The 22821-nt window shown below is 38.0% G+C and overlaps 1 protein-coding gene across 1 annotated transcript in view; it reads left to right on the forward strand.

The window, feature by feature from the left end:
• Window positions 1–22821, forward strand: part of LOC119804037 (cadherin EGF LAG seven-pass G-type receptor 2-like) — a 99880-nt gene that overhangs the window by 7623 nt on the left and 69436 nt on the right. The window contains exons 2-4 of the mRNA XM_042054295.1: window positions 7197–7370; window positions 16206–16376; window positions 21595–21689. Coding sequence (XP_041910229.1) covers window positions 7197–7370; window positions 16206–16376; window positions 21595–21689 — 440 coding nt within the window. The remainder of the gene's footprint in view (window positions 1–7196; window positions 7371–16205; window positions 16377–21594; window positions 21690–22821) is intronic.

Below are 22821 nucleotides of genomic sequence, written 5' to 3' on the forward strand. Positions count from 1 at the left end.
TGAATAAACACTTGGTATCCGCCACTAGCTCTCTAATTGGAATTACAACCTGTTGAACAAGAAGGAAATTTTGTGTGATATTGAAAACCTAGCCAACTGCCCTTGACTATTGAAGCCATAAATGAACCTTGGAGGAGAACCTACAACCATTGCTTGACTAAGCTAGAATAATCCCCAGCTACATTCTAAATATTTCTACAAATGTTTACCTGGATTTTGGTTTTGTGCTGAGATAAAAGGTTCTTGTGGTTCGAAATGTACATCGGTATCTTCATGGTAAAACCCATGAAGGGTCTGATGTCTTATCCTGTTTTCCAGCTGAGAACTTAGCTTTCCTTGGGTATTGGGAGACTCTCAGGTCCTACACAAAGGACATTGTTTCCTATGGAAACCTCAGAAGTGATAATATCAGAATTTAGCTTGACTTCCATGTTGTGTCCCATGTCCCTGAAAGCAAAACAGAGAATACCAAATGATGCATTCACATGCTATGGGGTAAGCATGGGGAACCTGCACGTTTACCAGTTGTAGCTGACAATTGGAAGTATGACCGACCATGACATATGCTGGAGACTTTCCTATTCTCGCCAATGAACATCTCCTGCCACCACGGCCAGACCAGGGCATAACACTGAATCTTATAAAGCTGTCTTACAAGACTGTCTTCAAAGAGAACTAACAACCAGAGTGGACAGGTACTTAAGTTAATAAGGTTAGTAGAGATGATAGAAGCCTGGAGAATTGCCTTCCAGCATCTCACTCAAAGTTAACCTGATCAGGATAATGGACATAGAACCATCCTTAAGTGCTCTAATTCAACAGCCCAAATCTCACACAAGACTTCCTATGCAAGTGTTCCCAAGCGCTGCTCCTGGACAGCTAGCACAAAGTTTCAGCTCACCACCAGTGCCACATACAAGTTTGTTGATTTTATTCTTGCATGGTTTTGTTGTATACATTAACAAGTTGTATTTTTTTAATTTTATCATAGAGATTTTGAGATCCTGGTTGAAGTATGACTATGTTTCAAAGGACTTACAGCACCGTGACCAGCCGAGCCACCTGTACCCGTCTCAGGTCCCAGTAGAAAGACTGACTCAGCAAATTGTTTAAACCATCGAAGAACCTTGCTCATTCTGAAGTGCTCACAGGGTCTTGTATGGAAAAATGGAAAGGCTGTTTTTATTAAATATTTTGATAAACCAAGGCGTTAAGTCAATTCAACATTGATAACCTTCAGAGGAGCTTCAGCTTGGAGTGGCAGAGCAGGAGGGAATTTCCCCCTTGATAGGGAACAACGGGGTGTAGACTCCTAATCAAGGCTGTCAGGAAAAGAGCCAACACCGAATAGAAAAAGAAATCCCTCGTACTTAGATCAGAGCTCAGAAATGGAGTTTTTTAGAGTTGCTATGACTTCACCTGGAAACCCGTACATTGATAAAATCAATTGTAATTTTAACCCGAATTAGTTTTTTTTTTTTTTTGAAGTTTATAGCACAGCTGCCCCTGTCTTGAGATTGGCCAGTTCCTTGGTCTAGCTGGGGGTTTGCTACAGTGCACAAGGGGCTGTTTCCACTTCCTTTTCTCCACCCTGAGCAGCACAGTTGCCATCCTGACAGTGCATGTTGATAGAGCTCTAAAACTAGCCAAGCACAGGCAGAGAGAGAGAGATATGCCCCAGTTGGCTGGATTTATGTTTTGGCCTGCCACTTAAGTTATTGTGTGGGTTTTGCCCACCACTGAAAACATGCAGGATTCAGTATAGCAAAAGTCTGTAGGGCAAGGGACAGTCTTAATCAATACTACCCAAAGCTCTGGCAGCATAGTAGCATACTATAGTCCATTCACAGAGGGCAGGATAAGTTTCTGAACACAAGACTTGAAGCTGGCATGTAGCACTAATGCAGCAAATAAAACTGTACCCTGGGAGATCCTGACAATGACCTCTTTGCATCAGCCTGAGCCCAGGGCATCTAGGACAGCTCAAGTGTCTGTGGAAAGCACATAGCCCCTGCTGTTAGAATTTCTACTTCAGCCAGATAATTTGTACCTGGGAGCTGTGGTCTTGGAGAAAAGTCCACTTCAGTGGGAAGGTTTTAGTATGACTCCCGTGGCAGGCTCTTCTTTATAGGTTGTTGGGCCATAGTAAAACACAGCAGAGGGACACTCATGACCAGAGGCGTGATGCTGGAGCCTGGGCTTAAGTCGTGAGAACAGAGCGTCCTCTCTAGGCACGCTCCGGATTCTTTCAGGAATAAGCACAGAGAGGGCAGAGGAGAGAAACTTGGACTCGGATTGCCCTCTAGTTCTGAAACAGTGATAATGCACCTACAGAAGACATCCAGCAAATCTGAACCCAGTGCCATTCAGGGCAAGGAAGTGAGGAAAAGGTCAGAGAAAGTTAGCAACATGCTTGGAATTTGTGGCAAATAAGGCAGAAACACACACATAAAATGCCAACAGCAAAAGAAAGAGTAGAATAAATAGTTAACTCTTCAATGTCCGTAAGATGTCAAGTCTTATATTTATTATTAAACAACCTTCTTAAATGTGAATTTAAATTATATTTTATTATTTTCCATGATATGCAAGTTTCTTGTGCATGATTATAAGAAATTACTTTGTATCCGTGATTTAAAGATAAATGTGTCATTTAGGGAGGAGTGGAAAAGCAACTGTATTGTATAAGGAAACTCATATGACAAAAAGGCATATTTGAAATAATAATATATACACAAACAATCATTCTACATATATATAAATCATTCTATTTTGTTTTATTAAATATTTTACATACAATGTATTTTGACCATATTCCTCACCTCCCCCAAATCTTCCCAAGTGCTCCCCACCTCCCTTCCCACCCAATTTCATGCTTCCCCTTTGACTCCCCCTGCCTAAAAAAAAAAAATAACAAAAAAATGGCCAAAAGAAACAAAAGGAACTAGTCAAAAGATCCCAAACCAAAACCTGACAAGAAAACCATGGGTTCTGCTTTGTGTTGGCGAAATGCTTCCTGGGTACAGAGTCTGCCCTGTAATGGGGTTGGTGTTGCTATTGACACTCCATTGGAACAAAGCAATTGTCCTTTTTTCCTAGCATTCTAGCAGGTATTAGTTGTGGGAAGTATCTTACTGGGTAGGACTTTGAGTCCACCCTCCCTTGTTCACCACAGTAAATATTCTAGACACGTAGCATATCAGGAGGGGAAGTCTGAAGGAAACATGTCAGTGAATTTTAAACGTTATCACTGTTTAACAACTGTTGCTACCCAGTTCTTCTGAGTATTGTTTGCTGTGGGTCAAACACTACAAGTCTTCCATTGTGCCTGTACTTCTGAGACATGGTTGGCACTCTTTCCAAGTGTAGTAACCTCTAAGATATACAAAACCTCAATTTTTAAATATTAATTAATTACTGTGTGAACATACATGCCCTTGCACAACTGGGTACGTCATGTTTTTGCCTGCGGAGGCCCAGAAGAAAGCACTGTATGGCTCCTATATGGCTCCCTGCCTATTATGTGAAATAAGGTCTCTGCCTACCCATGAGGCTCTCCTTCTCTAGGCTAGCCTGAAAGTCTGAAAACTCCAATGATCACATAATGTCTGTACTCTGCTTGGAGTTGAAGTTATCCATGTGAAGACACCTGGCTTGCCACATGCATAGGGATCTAAGCCCTAGTACTCCATATTGCACAGCGTGCATTCTTAACTGCCAAGCCAGCTCTCTAGCTCTAGTATATGAGCTTTGGCATCAGTTATGAAAATATAAATCTATTAAACAATTAAAATAACATTCACTTACACAGAGAATAAATGACTATTGTGCATCCAACCTGAAATTGATCATTTATATTATCATCCCCACCCTAACACGAGGCTAAGCGAGAACCCTGGAAGAATTCATGAAAGCCATGTTAAGTATAGGATGACAGGGAAGACCGCAATGACATGCTGTCTTCTGGGCATGCTCCCTGCATTCATGAACTGGCAGCTATGGTTACCTGTATAAGATCAAGCCGACAAGACCAGTCAACATTCCAACAGGCAGCATTAATTGAACTCAGTGAATTATGAGAAAAATTAGAGGCCTTGGAGGAAAGGGGATATGCAAAATGTGTTTAGGGCAAGCCAGAGTGGGAGTGGAGAGTGTGCAGTGCTCATATATTCAAGGTGAATTGTTTACATGTATTAAATTGTTAAAAATAGAAGACGTTATATTAAACATAAAAATCACACTTTTATTTAGGGTGTTTATCAATTTTTCAATCTAAGTATTTTAAGGCATGAAATGCGCTGTTATAACTTTGTATTCTATATGACAAAAATATATGCAGCTAATAAATGCTTAGTAAATAAAATTCCCTTTGAACAGTTCATGGGCAAAATAGAAATACGTTTTTTTGGAATCTTTTTTCAAGCTTTTTATTAAAAATTATCTTTTCATTTTACATCCCAACCCCAGTTCCCCCTCCCTCCCCTTCTTCTGCCTCCCACCTTCCCCACTTTCCATCCCCCATTAACTCATCTGAGGGGATAAGGCCTTCCTTGGGGAGTCAACAAGATCTAGCACACAAACTTGGGGCTGGACCAAGCAGGCCCACCCCCGTATCAAGACTGAGCATGGCATCTAACCATAGGGAATGCGCTTCAAAAAATAGTTTGTACACCTGGGATAGGTCTGGGTGTGACTGCCAGGGTACTATTAAGTCACATAATTGTCACCCACATTCAGAGGGTCTAGTTTGGTCCCATGTAGGCTCCCCAGCTGTCAGTCCATAGTCCATGAGCTCCCATTAGCTCGGGTCAGCTGTCTCTGTGGTTTTCCCCATCACGCTCTTGACCTCCTTGCTCAGATGACCCCTCCTTCCTCTCTTCAGCTGAACTCCAGGAGCTCAGCCCAGTGCTTGGCTGTGGGTCACTGCCTCTGCTTCCATCAGTTACTGGTTGTAGGTTCTGTGATGGTGATTAGGGTTGTCACTAATATGATTACAGGGGAAGGCCCTTTCAGACAGCATCTCTACTATTGCTAGGCGTCTTAGCTGGGGTAATTCTTGTAGATTTCTGAGAATTCCTCTAATACCAGGTTTCTCCCAAACCCCATGATGGCTCCCTCTATCAAGATATCTCTTTCATTGCTCTCCCCCCTCAACCCTCCTGCAACTCAGTCTTCTTGGTCTCTCATTGTTCCCATCCCTTCCCTTCTTCCCTCCCCCACAGTTTACCCAGGAAAATGGTTAAGCTCTCCTAGAAATGTATTTTTACAGAAATATTATTTGCTTTTTATTTACTTCACTTTTCAGCTCATTAATATTACAAAATGGTAATGATTCACATTATAAAATACATCATTTGCCTTAGCTGAGAGACAGAAAACATTTTAGCATGCCATATTTACATCATTTTCAATGTATTTATGGTCATAAGTGTGTAACAGTGTAATGTAATACTCGAATAATTATATAACTCTTTTACATTTATTCTAGCTTGTGTGGATAATTCTAAATTATGACAAATTGTGTATGAATAATTAAAAATATGTAAACGCTATTACTAGGACGTGTAAGTGATCCTTTTTCTAACAAGATATTACGAGTCTGTTGTTAAGTAGTGCCATCTCTCTGGGTTTTTTTTTTAAGTGTTTCTTTCTGACCTGAACTTTCATGCTTTTTTTATGAACCCCTATTTTTTCTCTGGGAGGTACAGTTATTTTTATCCATCCTTTTTGTTTTATCAGTTATGAGCTACCTAAGTATAGATCTTGTTCCTCCTAGCAACTACTCAGCAGCCATAAGTACGGAAGTGATTCTACAGCCAAGGCCGGCTGCAATGTCTCAGGCAGAGTTCAAAAGAATGCATAGCGTTTCTAGATCGTAAGGATTAACAAAGAGATCACCTGGCTTCTCACCAAAAATTCTCCTTAGGAAACCACCCCTCAACTGGAAAGGTGTACATTAAATGCGTGGCACACAACAATCCTGGCTTTGCAGATAATCTTACCAGATTTGTGTGGGAACAAACACAGGAGCTGAAATATGACCTGTGCACATAGTTACTCAGACAAACAAAGTAAAACTACTGTCATCATGGCTGAGTAACAGGTGACTGACCTGCTGGATTAACTTGTATGAAGACTGAATTTGTATAAATAGTCGGAGTTGTGCATTTGTTAGTAGCTCTTGCTGTAGACGTTGGAGAAGCTAGCATGAGCATGAATCCCTTCAAGACTGTGTTAATATGTGGAGGTGAGTTTAAGTTTGCTAACTGTTTGCCTTTAGAAGACTCTAGATATGAAGTCTTGGATCTGTGTGGGCATCCTTTTAGATCTGTCAACATTCCTTGACTTCTTACTTATTCTTGTGTACCTATGTGTGCATGAGTAAGGAGAAGAACTTCATATGGCCTTGGGTTATTGCAAGCAGAACTCCATTTGGTATTTTCCAGACTCCGCTTTTTGCCGCGGTATTTCCTTTACCCTCACGTCTACTATGTGACAGTATCGTAGGATGCATTTCTTAAGTTTATGACTAATTTTCACACTAGGCTATTTCATTGGATACTGTATATGCTCATATATTATCCTTTGTGTTGTATTTCACAATTTGGGAGTGAGTTTACAATATTTTATTTCTGCTTTTTGCTGAGGAGGAGTGTGGAGTTATGAATCTATAGTGAGTCACATGGAAAGCAAAATGGAGTCTATCTTTCTCGATGAAGAAAAACACTGAAGATAAGAAAGCAAATAAAACCAGAAAAGACATTACAATGATGTCTTGAAGTGGTGTTTCAAATAAAAATCAATACACTTTCTATTAAAATGTAATTTAAGTGAAGACACACAATTCTTTGACGGAATGATCAATAACAAGAAAGAAATTGGTGAAATTTCCTTTGGATAAGAAAAGTCATTGCGCTCGGCAATAGTTCAACAGTCGTGTTGAATGGAGATGAAATTAAAGATGAATTAAAGATGAAATAAGGCTTGAACGTCAACTTGTTCTTTAGTCAAAATAGGTTGTGCAAGGCCCAAGAGAAAAAGTGTATTAAAATCTCATGTAAAGGGAAGACCAACGCCAGTTTGGTTTTACACACGAACTTTCCTCAATTGATGCACTGCTGAGTAGAAACCGACAGAATGACCACTGGTAAAATGTTCCCGTGTCTTGCTTTCACTCAGGTCCTTCTGTCTTACAGCTCTGGTGTTTTCCAATATCGCGGCGGAAATTCAGATATTAGTCAACCCTGTGAATTTGCCTGAAAATAAGCTTCCTGGGACAGAACTAAGCCGGGCTTATGACAAAGACGTGGTTGGAAAACCAAACGCCTATCGCTTTCTGAATAAAACGAAACATTTTGTCATCGATGCAAGTAAATCAGCATTTTATGCAATTTTATTTATTTTATCATTGGTACTTTTAAGTAAGACTCTGAAGATAATGACTTAGTTCTACTTCGATGGTGCATTAGAAGGTTTGCTCAAACTTTGCTTCAGATAATTACAGTTTCCCTCTGTCTTACTCCACTTTCAAATGAGACATTGCCCCAAGTGTTCTTCCCTGAGGAAATTAAGTTCTGTCCATTAATTAGCTGGAGAGCTGCTTCTCTTTCTTCCTTTTCAGAGCAAAAAGTGAAGGGTGGAACTGGCTCAGCATGGCCCTCTGATTTCTTTTTTTTTTTTCCTTTTCTTTCTATTTTTTAAAAATAAATCTATTTACTTATTTTACATCCTGGCTGCAGTTTCCCCTCCTTTCTTGGGATAAATATAGACTTGGGATCTATATTTTGAGCCAATTTCAAGGAAAACATTTTGAACAATAATTTGAAAGTGTCTCCATGAAGAGTATTGAAGCATTGGTTAAGGCAGGGAGCACATATTGCTTCCCACACTTACAGCAACGCCCAGCTAGGTAGATTGTGTGCTTGGTAACTTGGTAATAGGAAGAGATTCTCTGTTAAACCACTGAAGAAGTAAGCAAAGTTCCTTCCTTCCGCAATTAGCCTGTGATCCAGGTCCCTAGGAATACAGGTGACATGATCCAGGTCATTGAGATAGAGGTGACGTGATCCAGGTCACGGGGATGCAGGTGACATGATCCAGGCCCCTGGGAATACAGGTGACATGCTCCAGGCCTCTGGGAAATACGCGATCCTAGTGATGATTGCTAAAAGATTATCAGCCTGTTTTTATTTATGATGCTTTTTGCTCAAAATGTGATTTTTTCGTAATTATATGATTTTATAATTATATATAAAGTAAACTTAGCGTTAATTTTAAACTGAGTTGTATCTTAGCGTAGCTCTTATTTATATTTCAGACAGTTATTAAAGTTCATGTACACATTTATTTGTACATTATACTCAAGAAACGTCGAAGCATTGCCCTAGCATAATTTTCATAATTGTAAGAAAACTGGTTTTAAAAATAGAAATTGCATTATGTCTCAGCTGCCGGCCATGTGTCTTCTTTGGAATGTTCTACTGAGACCAGCGCATGTTCTACACTGTTTAACAGCCCCATTTGCACAGAGGTCGTTCCCAACTTCTGTTCATCAGACCCTCTTTTTCTACCCAGTTTCTGAGCCTCTACATTAAACATCAAATTTAGAGTTAATTTATTCTGACTACAGTATGTCTAGAAATCTTTCTGTGGCAATAGGACCTCTGATTTACTTATTTACTTTTTTTGATCATTTGTGTGGCATTTGTAAATGTCCTTGTATAAGCCAAAGACTGACATGAGGAGTCTTTTTCAACTGCTCCCTACTTTATTCCTTTGAGATAGGCTCTCTCATTAAGTCTGGAGCTCATCTGTTTGACTAGGTTAACTGTCCAGAAAGCTCCAAGGATCCTCCTGCCTCTGCCTCTTCAGCTCTGCAATTACGAGACATGAGGCTCTGCTCATCTTTGATGTTAATCTAAATCCAGATCCTCAGGTTAGCGGAGGAAACACTTTACAGAGCCATTTTCCCAGGTGGTCTTTGACTTTTCCTAGTCAGATTGCAAGACCCTCTCCTAAGCCTCTTCAGCTGCCTGCTACTCTTTCTTATTGGACCTCTGACATTTGACCCAAGACATTCTTTTTTCCTATTTGACCTCTGCTACAGGGAGAGTGTAAATCTTGACTTGAATGACTGATGATCCCTCCCTATTTTTGTGCTCACCATTTCTTTATAACATGAATCTACCCGAATCTAATTATCAAAAACATGCACGTGTAATCTCTCATCTCCTGGTCCCTGCTATTGCCTAAGTTGGAAGTTCTTGCAAACAAGCATTTATCCTCACCCCCATGCTGGTCAGCATCCCACCCAGCTTCTTCATTAAGTTAATGCCATGCAGTCTTGTGTACCCAGATCTTTCACTTCTGCCCCCGATGTGTTCCTCTTATGAAAAGATCAATTTGGAAAAAGGAATCTTTCTTTTCTTAACCTAATCTGATGTTTTTCTGCCTCTCATCTTACCCCTAAATTTTCATTTTCAGGGACAGACGTAGCATGTCCCCTGCTGATATTACTCATACTCCCCCAGATCTGAAATCTCTGGGTCAGGAAGTGTGGCATCAGCAAACTTCTCTGGGTGGAAAACTGATGCTTGAGTGTGGCAGCAGTCCTCTTTGGAATTTCCCCTACTTATTTTCAGCTCCGGATATTTTACTTCATCCCACACCCTAGTAGTCATTTCTCTGGGGACCTGATGAAGTCACTCATACTGCTTCTTTCTACTTCATGTTCTGCCACAGCATTTCTTCTCTTTCTTTGATCTTCGGGCTATATCCTACCCAGTGTCCCAAGTGTTCAATCCCTTATGTGAGCCGGTGTAAAACCCTGTATAACTTTAAAATAAATTGCCATCCACACATCCCTGTGGTTGTAGCCAGAACATCATTAACACCCAGAACAATTTCATTTTTGAGTATATGTATGTTCACATGTTTATAGATGCACATATATATGCAACTATATGTGTTGCATATGCATAGATGCTCATGCACATGTGTTGGTGGGGGTAAGAGTTGATAGTGAGTATCTTTTTGCACTGCTTTTGACCTATTTATTGGGGGCAAAGTCTTTCACTTGAACTCATAGCTAACCAATATTGCTTATCTAGCTAACCAGTGTCTGCCAGGAAACCCTTGTATTTACTTTCCAAGACTGCGAATCTAGGGGGGCTATGTCTGCCCAGATTTAATGTGGGTTCTGGGAATCTGAACTCTGATGTTTGAGCTTGAACAAGTTATTTAACCATGGAGCAATCTTCCAGTCTTTCTTTTTTAATTTTAATTTCAGAATCTCAAACTCAAGTTATTTTTCAAACTCTTTATGCAGAATTATTAATCACTAATGCCAAAATCTATTGATTTGTGTTCTTTCTTTCTGTAAATTATCCTTTTGCTCTCTGTAGTCATTATAATCCCTCTATCCATCCCTCCCTAACCATGCAGGCATGTAGTTCTTGGAAATCATATTTGAGAGAATTCATCCATTTGACTGCCCAGTTGTTGTTGTTCTGCTGTTCCTGGGCCAAGCAATATTTGGGAAAGATCACATGAACCATCATATCAATCCTGAATTGTCCTTAGCTCAAAGGGTGTGTAGGCGATCATCCAAAATGGCACAGTCAGATCCATTTTCATTGGCTACCATGTTTCTTTCTCAGTCTTTCAAACCTCAGATATACCTACAATTTTTATTGTCAACTTAATTCACATTAAGTTGAATATAAGGGTAAAGAATATAAGTGATCAGTAGAATCCCTTGGTTCATTATAGGCAGGTGTCCTTCTCTGTTTTCTTGTCCCAGGTGTACTTTCTTTAACCTGTTACCATTCCTTTCAAATTCCTCTGTGTTCCCCTTATGTTTTTATCCCTTTCTCAGTAATTACCCTGACTGCAATTTTTTTATACTTTCTTTATCTAATCAATCTTTTCTTGTATTTTCTTTTTATATCATTCTGATCAACCTTTTCTTCTATGTTTTTTATTCTGCTTCTTCACTTTGATAAATTTCAGTCATCATTTCAGCCATTCTGAGTAAAGCCCGTGTCTCCATGAACCATCTCATACTCATTAAATTATTCAGTGTCTGTAAAGAATTCTCTCCAGCATTGTTCTGAACTCTTGCATCTGTCATATATGGTGAACAAAGTTCAGTTTGAAGCATGATTCCATCAAAATATATCATTCTACTTTAATGATAGTTTCAAGGATATAGTTTGGTTCTTACCTCATATAATCTTATTTTTGTTGTTGTAAGTAAAAGTTACCATTTGCTTTTGGAAGCACACTTATCTCTCTTTTTTTTTTCTTTTAGTTTTTCAAGATAGAGTTTCTCTGTAGCTTTGGGGCCTGTTCTGAATCTAGCTCTTGTAGACCAGACTGGCCTTGAACTCACAGAGATCCGCCTACCTCTCCCTCCTGAGTGCTGGGATTAAAGGCGTGTCCCACAACTGCCTGACTCGCACACTTATCTTTTTACAATTGCGTTTATTTTTGTTTTATGTGTATGGGTCCTTTGCCTACATATTTGTCTATGCACCATATGTGCATGTTGTGTCTAGAATCCAGAAGAAGTTGTTGGATCTTTCAGATCTGGAGTTGCAGGTGGTCGTTATGGTCATCTATTCCCATATGGATGCTAGGACTCAATTTGGGTCTTCTGGATAGTTAGTACTCTTAACTGCTGTGCTACCTCTCCTTCTTCATCTTTTCATTCCTATAACACTGGAGTCTATGGATTACCCCTACTACACTTTTTCCTCCACCTCATCTTCTTCTGCACAACCCCAGTGTTTTTCTTGCTTATTTTGTACATTGTGGTTTTTTGGTACTATATTGGTTTATGTCTACTTATTCAACTTTGTATGCATCTCTTGTCTAAAACCTCACCTATTTATCACTTTATCGCAGTTGTAGAGTATATTTGAATGATCACAGAACACACATAGAGTCCAAACATTCTCAAACATTAGATGGCTATCAAAATCAGTGTCCTCTAGATCAGCATGTCTACCACAAAGAGGTACGCAGAAACACCTGAAATTTAATTATTTAAATATGGTTTGAATAGCTTTTTCCAAAACCCACTTCTCCTTTAACCTTTGTGTGAGTTCTGTATATAATACATTACTCTCTTGAGATAAAATGATTCTGTTCAGGACCATAGAACCTTCAATGACCCTGTGGCCAGCATCGTCTGTTGCTTTTCAGAACATCACACACACGATGTGTGCAAGACTTGCTCCTGTGCACCCTTCAGAAAATGTGTGAGAACTGTGGATTGCACACTTCCCCCACAGCTTCTGTCTTCTGGCTGATTGAATCAATCTCAAATTGTTTAGATTCTAATTTTTTGGGTACATAATCTTTGTCTTTAAAATCACCGTTTCAAGCCATGCCCTGTCATATCTGATCTAATATTTATACCAATATCCACAACAGCTTTCTTGTTTCCAGATTTCTTTCACTATTATCCTGTTATTGACAGACCTTTTATTAAAAAGCAAGTGTGGTCATTTAGTACAAAATTTGGTTACATATCTATGTTATACCACATCATTATTTATAGGTTCCTATTTTCTCAAGATAAAAAGAAAAACTCCTTAAACCATTTCAGAAGTATAATTAAAATGTGGCTCCTTTTTTTAAAAAAAAAATTCTGCTTTTAAAAGATAACACTCTTGGTTGCATGTTTTATATATGAGTCAAAATCTTCTATGCACAGCCTTTGCTCTGGGCCTTTGCTCCTATCATGTCACTGGTTTTTGTTTTTCTCCTAAACAATTCTTTCACATTTTTGATTTTTCAGCTGAGAAAAAAGTAAAGGACATCAGTTTAGAATGCATTCTGATCTCAATTTTAGAAAAAAAAATGCTCCCTTATCTGTCAACTCCCCTCCCGTTCTCTCTCCTCCCTCTCCTTCTCCTCTATTTCCTTCCACTTTCCCCCATAGATAGTCTCTCTAAGTAGTCCAAGCTGTCCTTAAATTGGAACACTTTCCCTTAGGGAATATTAACATCACGGTGGTGGGACATCGTGCCCCACTCTCCACATGTGCTGTAAGTCTTTACCGTCCTCTATCTGATTGCATTTCTTAAGGATAAGTGCCTTGCTTCTGATTCTTTAGTGTATATACCTATACTAGCGTGCTCATGTCTCTGTTTCTCATTCTTAACCCAATTCTTTAGATCTGCATGCTTCTTCTATTTCATTGTGCTGCATAACAAGTCATTTCAAAAGAGTCTTGAGCTGTTGTAGGAGGCCACTTGTTCATTTCCTGGCTGCCCAGACTCCCAAAATGACCACATAGAAACTGTATTAATTAAATCACTGCTTAGCCTTTTAGCTCTAACTTCTTATTGGCTAACTTTTACATATTAATTTACCCTATTTCCATTATTTTATATTTTTCCACGAGGCTTGTGGCCTACCAGCAAGGTTCCAACATGTCTGTCTCTGGCAGCTCCCTGACTCTGCCTCCCTAATCACAACATTCAGTTTAGTTTTCCCTGCCTAGCTCTATTCTACCCTATCACAGGCTCAAGACAGTTTCTTCATTAACCAATGGTATTCACAGCATCCAGAGGGGAAGCCCACATTGTGGGACTATGCTTGTTCACTTCCTACAGTTCTGAGAGTTGGCTGAGTGAATTTTCTAGTACTCTCGTGATCCTTCAGGAGTTATGTATTCTGAAAATTTATTCAAATCTTTCTCAAAGAGTTTGATCAATCCATGGAACAAGTCTATCCATATTATCTAAACATTCTATCTTAGTCAAAGTTCTATGGCTGTGAAGAGACGCAATAACCTTAGCAACTCTTATAAAATAAAAATTTTAATTGGGATTGGCTTACAGGCTCAGAGGTTTAGTTCATTATTATCAGGGCAGGAAGTGTGACAGCATGTAAGCAGACATGGTGTTGGAGTAAGAACATCATGATAGGCAAGTAGAAAAAGAAAGAGAGCCACTGGACATGGCTGGAACATTTGAAACCTCAATACACACTAGTCTTCAGTGACACACTCCTTCTAACAAAGGTACACCTAAGGTCTTACCTCCTAATAGTGCTACTTCCTGGTCACCAAGCATTCAAGTCTACGAGGCTGTGGAGACTATTCTTATTCAAACTACCCTGTCTTATTTACTTTCTCTAACATGCTCAGGATTTTGAAGGTTATAGTTCATGATAGGTTGGTTCTATTGCTATTAAACCCGGAAACTCTTAGACAAAGTAGGAAGGCATGACAAGGAAACACAGTCAACTTCATAGACAGAGAGAGAAAGAGGAAGGTGGTGAGAGAAGATAGGAAAGGAGAGGGAAAAAAAGACTGAGATCACAAAATTTTGTTATAAGACACTTCCTGGTAACACAAAGACCGCCCACTACTTCGCAACTTTTGAAGAATTCACCAGTTTTTAATATAACTGAGATGGAACTTAGCTATTAACACATAAAACTGTATAGAACATTTTAGATTCACAGTAGACCAGATCCTGGAGCTACTCCTGGGGACTCATCAGCAAGCGTGTGGTACTACAGCAGTAATGAAGTATGAGCTATTAGGAATCTACTTCTTTTGGTAGTTGGGCCTTTAAACACAAGATGCACCCTGATTTTACATTTTATCTACACAGATACAGGTAATATCACATTATATCCTTAACCCCAAAATCATTATAGGGAGTTAGAGAAGACCGATAGGGTTATTCAGTCAAGTTTAGTTCATAAAATCGAACAAAATGAGATCCATTAGGAGACACCATAGTAAATAAATCCTGTGCTTTTGCTGTTCCCTCAAGGATGGATCTAGCACTATACTTTGAAATTATTTCTTGACTAGTTAGAAATAATAACAAGCTCCATTTCATTTTAAGTGATATTCAATTAGGGTTATGATTGTCTCCTGCTATGACTTGAGTTTATCTGGTACTTAGCATTCCATAAAATTGAAAAGGAAATCTCTAAGAACATATAGGAAGTTTGCATCAGGAAAACTTACTAGTTATCCTTTTTTAACTCACAAGCTAGTACCACTAAGTGTCTTTCTTTTAAAAGGTAGTAAAAGATAGTCTGTTGATAATAGTGAATTTCTCAGAATATATAACCATTTTTCTCTCTATTCAATAAATTTCTTTAAATGATAGCAGCATATTTACTTTCAAGAAACTTATTTGTTGAAACTTGTTTCTAGTTTCTTTTAAAATATCCAGACTTAATAAAACTGATATGCCTAATAATTAAAGAAATGTTTAAAATGTCTATATTTTTCCTCATTTTGTCTCTACTGTCTCTATTCATCTTGATTTAACTGATCAGGTTAGTCATGAGAATCAGATTAGTCTAGCAGGAGCGATATATCTCCTCCTGCAACATAGAGTTCTTGGTAACAAATTTTATCTTAGTTTCAGGTCAAAAGTCTACAAAACCCAGACCATAGGGACTAAAGAAATGGTTCTGTTGATAACTACTTGCCATATAAACATGAATGTTTTGAGATCAGATCCTTAGCACCCATGTAAAAACTGGGCATAGCATTGGATTTCTGTAATCCAGGAGAGGTGGGAAAGGGTAAAGACAGAGAGACCCACGGTGCATGCTGGCCAGCCAGTGTATCCAGTCAGTTAACTCAAATGGTGAGATACCCTGCCCCAACACAAGGTAATAAATGACTGAGGAAGGCGCAACATCAATTTCATGTAACCACTGCACCACACCCACATTATCAAATGCATAAAGACCTTATATCCTGGTTTTAGGCTCAACTTATTGTAATTAGTGAGGCTTTATATAAATAAACAATTTACTTTTTCTTGGTTAATAGCAAGTGATTATGAGGGTAATAAAATCTCCGCCACTAATACCTCTGTGATTTCAGAAATAATTTTCAATGAAATGTTTTAGTAAAAACACAACTTATTAGACCAATAAATGTGAATCATTTATATATACTTGTCTATATTTTTTCTTTGTAAGTAATGTTTTTGTACCTATTTTCTTTTCTGTTCTTCATGAAAAGTTCATAGAATGACAATTAGTTCTTCTAGTTTGGTTAGATCATATCATTTTAAATTTAATTCATTTATATAACAATTACAGTTTCCAATTCTAACATGTTTTCTAGACATTTCAGGTATATTTTTATAGATAGATATCTTACGAGCTAGGTTGACAGACAGTATTTATGATTTTAATTGTCTCTTTGTTAGATTCTGGTGTCATCACGGCTACAAAAATTTTTAATTATGAAACTGATCCAACCAGGTTTCTGTTTATAGTTGATACTGGAGGGGTCATGAGACATGTTTTGACCATTAATATAATCGATGTCCCAGAACCCCCGGACTGTACTGCTGACCCCCTCTTTTCTTCAGGTTCAGGTATGACTCTTATTTTTTCCTATTATTTAGTTTCAATGGAAGTGTACAGTGAAAAAATGAGACATCCTTACTGTTTAATATTTAAATATTTGATAACATTATCAGACAAAGAATGTAGTAGGTACAAGGATACAAAAACATGTCAATATATATGTATATAAAAAATACACAAATGCTAAATAAAAATAAGTTGAAAATGTATTTGCTAAGGAGAAATTTTCATTTACATTAATGAGGTTAAAAAGTAAACATACTAAAATTAGTAAAGTAATTCTTAAAGACATTTATAAGAGACATAAGATAAGAAGGCAGAAGAGAGATGTGATTTTATTAGTGAATGACTTCTTTCTTGGCTAATGGCTCAGAATTCTGCTTTGGGTATATTCTTATTTTTATTTCTTTTTATGAATAAAACCTGTCATTATAAAATATTTCATCTAAAGTATGCTTTTTCTGACAATGATTTTCCAATTAAACTCAGTGATCAGTGTTTAGTCTGTGTTCAATGTCATGGATCCGATTCTTTCAACCATAGAACTATTGTCTAATAAATACCTTCCTTAAAAATATTTTTCAACAACAAAATAGTTCACCTTCCCTAAAAGCATGTCAGTCATTGTACCTTCTTATTTCTGATTACAAGAAAGAGATGTGGGAAGGAAAAATGGTAAGGTATTGAGAATCGGATGCTTTGAGCTGGCGAGTTCGCCATTAACCAGCTCTCCTCCTGCAGCAGCAATGCAGCAGTTCACAGCTGACAGCAAGCAGGTGTTTCGCTGTTATTAGGAATGCTGGAACATCAGCTTCATACAGCCTTTCTGGTCTCACAATGTATCATCTCTCTTCTTTGTCTGTTTCAATACTTTTATTTTATAGGGACTCTTGATTTTGTTTTAGTTCATAGACCACAGAAACACAGACATACTAAAGCTGTAACCCATATGAATAATTTTAACAATATAGAAAACTGATAGAAGAAGGCCAGCCAGCAGTCTGATGTCATAACCCAGGGAGGGTATGGAGCATTTTGGCTGGGGATGTGACAGAGATAAGTGTAAGGCATTATCTTGATATGGTTAAATAACAAATAAACCCAACGACAAACAAAATAAAACAGAAAGAAGGAAAGCACTCTACTGAGGTAGAGGCCCTCAAGCATAAAAGGGAAACTGAGAAACAGACACCATTTGAATAGAATTGTAAGATCACTTTGAACATGCTATTTGATTGTGTTTGGGTGGGGGGGGGCTAGGCAATAAATAGAGTCTAAGCATGACATGCGAGCAATCTTGCATAACATGTTGTTTTTGATATGCCCTTGTTACATGTATCAAAGTAGGGATTTAAGTCAGCAGTTGAGCTCAGAGGTCATGTATAGGGCTATGCATGTTTTGTAATTGAAACCATGGATTTGGATGAAATTGCTCAATCACAGTGGGGAATTGGAGTGAAGGGAGGCAGAGGGCCAACTCTTGAAGAACAACGTTTAATGATGTGGGGATGAAAGTTAGTCTGCCAAGGAAAGAAAGAGGACTCGAAGTAGTGATAGACAAAGGAAACGTTGTGCCATGAACGACAGGAAAAAGAACATCCCAGAAGAATGTCAGAGGCTTGCTTAGTAGAATTGCATTGTACAGTTAACTCAAATGGGGAATTGCAGTGCCCATTGCTTTCTCACACACAACATGAGGAAATGTAACTAATGAGTCTAGGGACTATTTTACTACATCCCAAAGCAGAAGCCAGAGTGTTGCAGGTTGATTAGCGAGTCTGAGAAAAGAAAACATTTCTATAGACATCTCAATATGAAATTGGAGAGAAGGCAGTGACTGGTTTATATGGAATTGCAAGGCTCCTGTCTGGTTTATTTCTTTTTAAAGAAGAAGACATGGGGGTAATTTCACAAACAAACAGAGAGAATTCATTTAAATGGAAGATTGAGCACACACGACGGGAAGGACAAATGGGTGGGATAAAAAGCACAGCTGGAATTAATGAAACATCTATCACTGTTCGCATCTCTCTTTTAAACATTTATATGTCTTTATTTATCATTTTAGTTTATTTTCTGTTTATCAAATCAAGAAGTGCCTTGAAATTTTATATTTTCTCCTTTCAAATTATACTTGTACTCTACATTCTGAGAACATTACTAGTGACCCGAGTGTGTCAGTTTGAGTATCTACTTGGAAGACATCTTTATCACTGCAATTAAAGTGTAGGTTCATGAAAAGATGATTTACTACACCTCTATTTTGAAGATCATGAATTTGAACTCTAATTTTTTGGAAACATAAAGTAATTTTTGAATATACCATTTTAAGGTTTGAAGTATACAAAGCAAAATCAAGTGTTCAATTTACTAAAGGAGCCATATTAAATTTTTAAAAAATGATCATACAATAAATCAGGATTTTGTATATGAAAGTACCTGTATTATATTGCCCTCAGATATTGCCTTTACTTCATTAGGAAGTCTGACTACATGGAGAAATGTAATGCACGCTTTGACTTTTTTTTACTGTTATGAAAAATGCTTTCTGGCATTTATGTGCAGTTTGGTTTGGTTTCAAACAAACACACACATACACTCGTTCACTGGCATTGACTGTATAGTTAATGAATTAACCGTGTTCTTTTTGTGTTTCAATTTCACTTCCTATAGCAGTCAAGAAGTGAGGTATCAGATTATCCCTCCTGATCTCTCCCCACCTCCTACCCCGAGTTCCTGGGCCATTTCTGAATCTCAAACTCCTATGACTCTTGAGCATGATGACTACCCACTTCTTACTTTGGGTTCCCTTCTTGCCTATAAGATGTGTGCCTGACGATGCCAGAATAAGGGAGATAGTTATTAGATACCATGGGTTGATAATTCACTGTTGGACACCATTTAAAAATATGTGCCAGCACTTTACCTTATCAAAGAACTTAATAGCTATTCATAAGATTGCCAACTTTGATTTTCCCAGGAGATGTTTTCCATAGATGCTGGAGTTTTGGAGCAACTCCTTCCTCGTGGTGCTCTAGCATCAGCCAAGTGATTAAAGAATCACTTGAATAAAACTCGATGGAAATTTAATAACATGGACACCATGCTTGGTCCATTTTTCAGGCAAGCATGGGCATACACATTTTGGGGCAATTGTTTCTGCTGTAGAATGGATTTAAGATTGAGTAGGAGAGGAAAAGATCATATAAACCTGACAACAAAGGGTAGGAAAGAGTTGGGGCCACAGGCAATCAGTGCTTGCTCAGGAATGCGTGTGTTTGTGTGCTATAGAGGAGTAAGCAGAGGTGAGAGAGTGATTGACAATGAGTGGTAACCTAGTCAGAACAATGAAGAGCAAGCGAGGTGTGGGACAGTGGAGAAGTGGTTTCCCTTCCTGTAGGACAGAATTGACAGCTGTAGCAGTTGTGCAGAGGCCCTGGGGAAAGCTCAGATCCTACTAGCCTAAGTGGCTGTTTACTCTGTGATACCTTGATAGTTCTTCTCTAGACTTCAAGATAGATGATAGGGGCTTAACGGTGTACAGGGAAAAGACAGTTTGAAGTAATGTAGAAAGTGAAAGTGGGCACTAATGAAGAATTGCTTCAGAGCATTGAGGGTCCAGTACAGTTAAGCCTTTAATAATTCTTTTGCCGATAATAGTTTGGACTCATAAAGATTCAAAAAAATCTGACAATTGGCCAACATTTGGATAATTCAAAAGGACATTAAGTCCAGTGTTCTGATCATTTGAACCAAGCTGAGTTCTAGATGTCTGTATCTGTCTAACTAGAACACTAGCTACTTTATTTTATTCATCTCTTTTACATCTGAACTATTATCTAAAAGTAACTTTGTTATCATTTATTTGACTTTAAGTGAAAAACAAGCTTTCAGATGTTTTTTTTTAAAAGTATTTCTCTTCTTGACTTCTGTACACTCATTATACTTTAACAGATTTTCCGTTTTGCACTTTCAATAGATTTAATTATTGTGGTAACAGCCTCACAGAATAATCAGACCTGGTGTAAGTGTTTTTTTTTTTATTTATTTTTTTTTTTGTTCCCTCTAACTGACAGTTTTTCTCTGCATTATTTTTTTCTTGGCATATGTCATCATAGGGAAGTGAAAACTTACGACATAAATTTTTAAGGTTATTAAGATTTTATTCTTTAGCCAGGCGGTGGTGGCATGCGCCTTTAATCCCAGCACTCGAGAGGTAGAGGCAGGCAGGCAGATCTCTGTGAGTTCGAGGCCAGCCTGGCCTACAAGAGTTAGTCCTTGGACAGGCGCCAAAGCTACAGAGAAACCTTGTCTTGAAAAAAAAAAGAAAAGATTTTATTCTTCATATTTTTAATTTACCTATCCCTTTGAAATTGGGTGATGATATGGCTTTAAATTATGCTAAAGTCGTTCTTCGTGTATTGATATTTATTTACTTCTTCTTTCTCCTTTTTGTTTTGCTTCTGGAGAACATATGAGAGATGTTCTTCAGAGTAGCAGCATTACCCTCAGCTATGTCAAAATCTCTTAAAAGTTTACTTTAAACTTTACAAAATTTAAATTTAGTTGAACAGTTTGGTAAAGTTTAATTTTATTATAATTTCAATTTAGCCTATTACATATATAAGAATTAGCAAATTTAAAAAGGCCTTGTCACTGTTCCAGTTTCAATAAGTTCTAGTGGATCAGCACACAGACACACAACCCTCATAATGCACATGCACACGCACACACAAACACACACACACACATGTGTGTGTGTGTGCACAGGTGTATTCCTTTCAGAAATGAAGAAAGCAATTCATTTAACCTGTCTTTTCCTGAGCCCTCTCCATCCATCCCATCAAATGCCACATTTTTAGTAAGTTTTCTGCATTATTTGAAACCTGTGTTTTAAAGCGATGTTATAAAGTTTGTGAGAGTGCCCACCTACTTCTGGAAGAAACAGACCCTAGCTTACATAGAAATCCTTTGTGGCACCCTACTGGATCCTCAGGCCGTGTTCTTTCTTACTAATCTATAGTTGCTGCCAATAGTACTATGGAGTAAGGAAAAGCACTCTGTGGGACAGGAAAGATGACAAGAAGCCAAAGAGAAAAAGATAAAAAGGAGAAAGAAAAACTAGCTGTCTTTAATCGTTAGCCCAATCCCACAATAATCCAAAATTCACATGAACATAATTAATATTTCACTATTGCTATAATATTCTTGATTTTTGCTTCACAGCTACATTTGAAATTGCTGAGGACCATCCACTCTTTCGACCCATTTATAAAGTGAAGGCTACAGATGAAGACATTGCACATGGTGACAGGTTGACTGTAGGTGGACTTTATCGTGAGAAAAAGTTTTCTGAAGCTGACACACAGGGCCAAGTATCTGAGACTGTTTAGAAGAGTAGACAATGTAGCCTAACGAAAAAAGCCAATCATTCTTTGCAATATTAGTGTTAAAGTTGAAAAAACATTTTAATAGTTTTTAATGTAATTATGCAATAAAATGTGTGTGTATATACATACACTACTATAAATCAGCATATATGTACGTATGTGCCTGTGTGTGATGTTGATGCTTTGCCTTTCTAATTCATAGCCTTTAGCATAATTTAAAGACATATCATCACCCAATTTCAAAGGAATAGGTAAATTAATCTAAAGAGATAGATTTTCTCGTAATTGATTCATGGTTATACAGTTTCTCATAAACTTGTCAAGAGGAAAAATAAAGCCTAAAGTTCTCTCTGGAGAGGGTGCTGGCATTTACATTCTTAAACTCAGCGTGATATCCTGACAACTGTTCTTTTTTTTTTTTTTTTTTTTTTTTTTTTTTTTTTTGTTATTTTTGTTTTTCAAGACAAGATTTCTCTGTGGCTTTGGAGCCTGTTCTGGAGCTAGCTCTTCTAGATCAGGTTGTCCTTGAACTCACAAAGATTCACCTGCTTCTGCCTCCTGAGTGCTGTGATTAAAGACCTGCAACACCACCGCCCGGCAACTGTTCCTTTTGAACACAGCGTGACAACCCTTACTCCTAATTCAGTAGTTCTCATGGTGAGGTACTGGAGCCGCAATGGCTGCTGGGTTGTCAAGTGACCTGGGTTGTTCTGGCTTTTTCCCAGACCATTGGGATAGTCATATAATCTTTCCTGCCTTTGATATCCACAATGGGAAGATACTTTTTTCTTTCCTTACCCCTAAATGATGTAAGTGCTGTTGTCAGTCAAAGTAAATGCAATTCCTTGTGAATTAGTCAAAGCCAGATTGTTATAGACTAGTCAATAAGAAATTCTTAAGAAGTTTGAGATATTTCCATTTAGATAATGTTTTTTTTCAGTAGATAAAATAAAAATAACCTATGGTACAGCTGAAGATAGTATTGCCAGTCTGCTATTTGTAGGAACATGAGGGCAACCAGTGGGTGATAGTCTCAAAATATAGTGTTTTGAGAATTAGTTAA

This window comes from Arvicola amphibius, chromosome 18 (assembly GCF_903992535.2).
Source record: "Arvicola amphibius chromosome 18, mArvAmp1.2, whole genome shotgun sequence".
Classification (NCBI taxonomy): Eukaryota; Metazoa; Chordata; class Mammalia; order Rodentia; family Cricetidae; genus Arvicola; species Arvicola amphibius.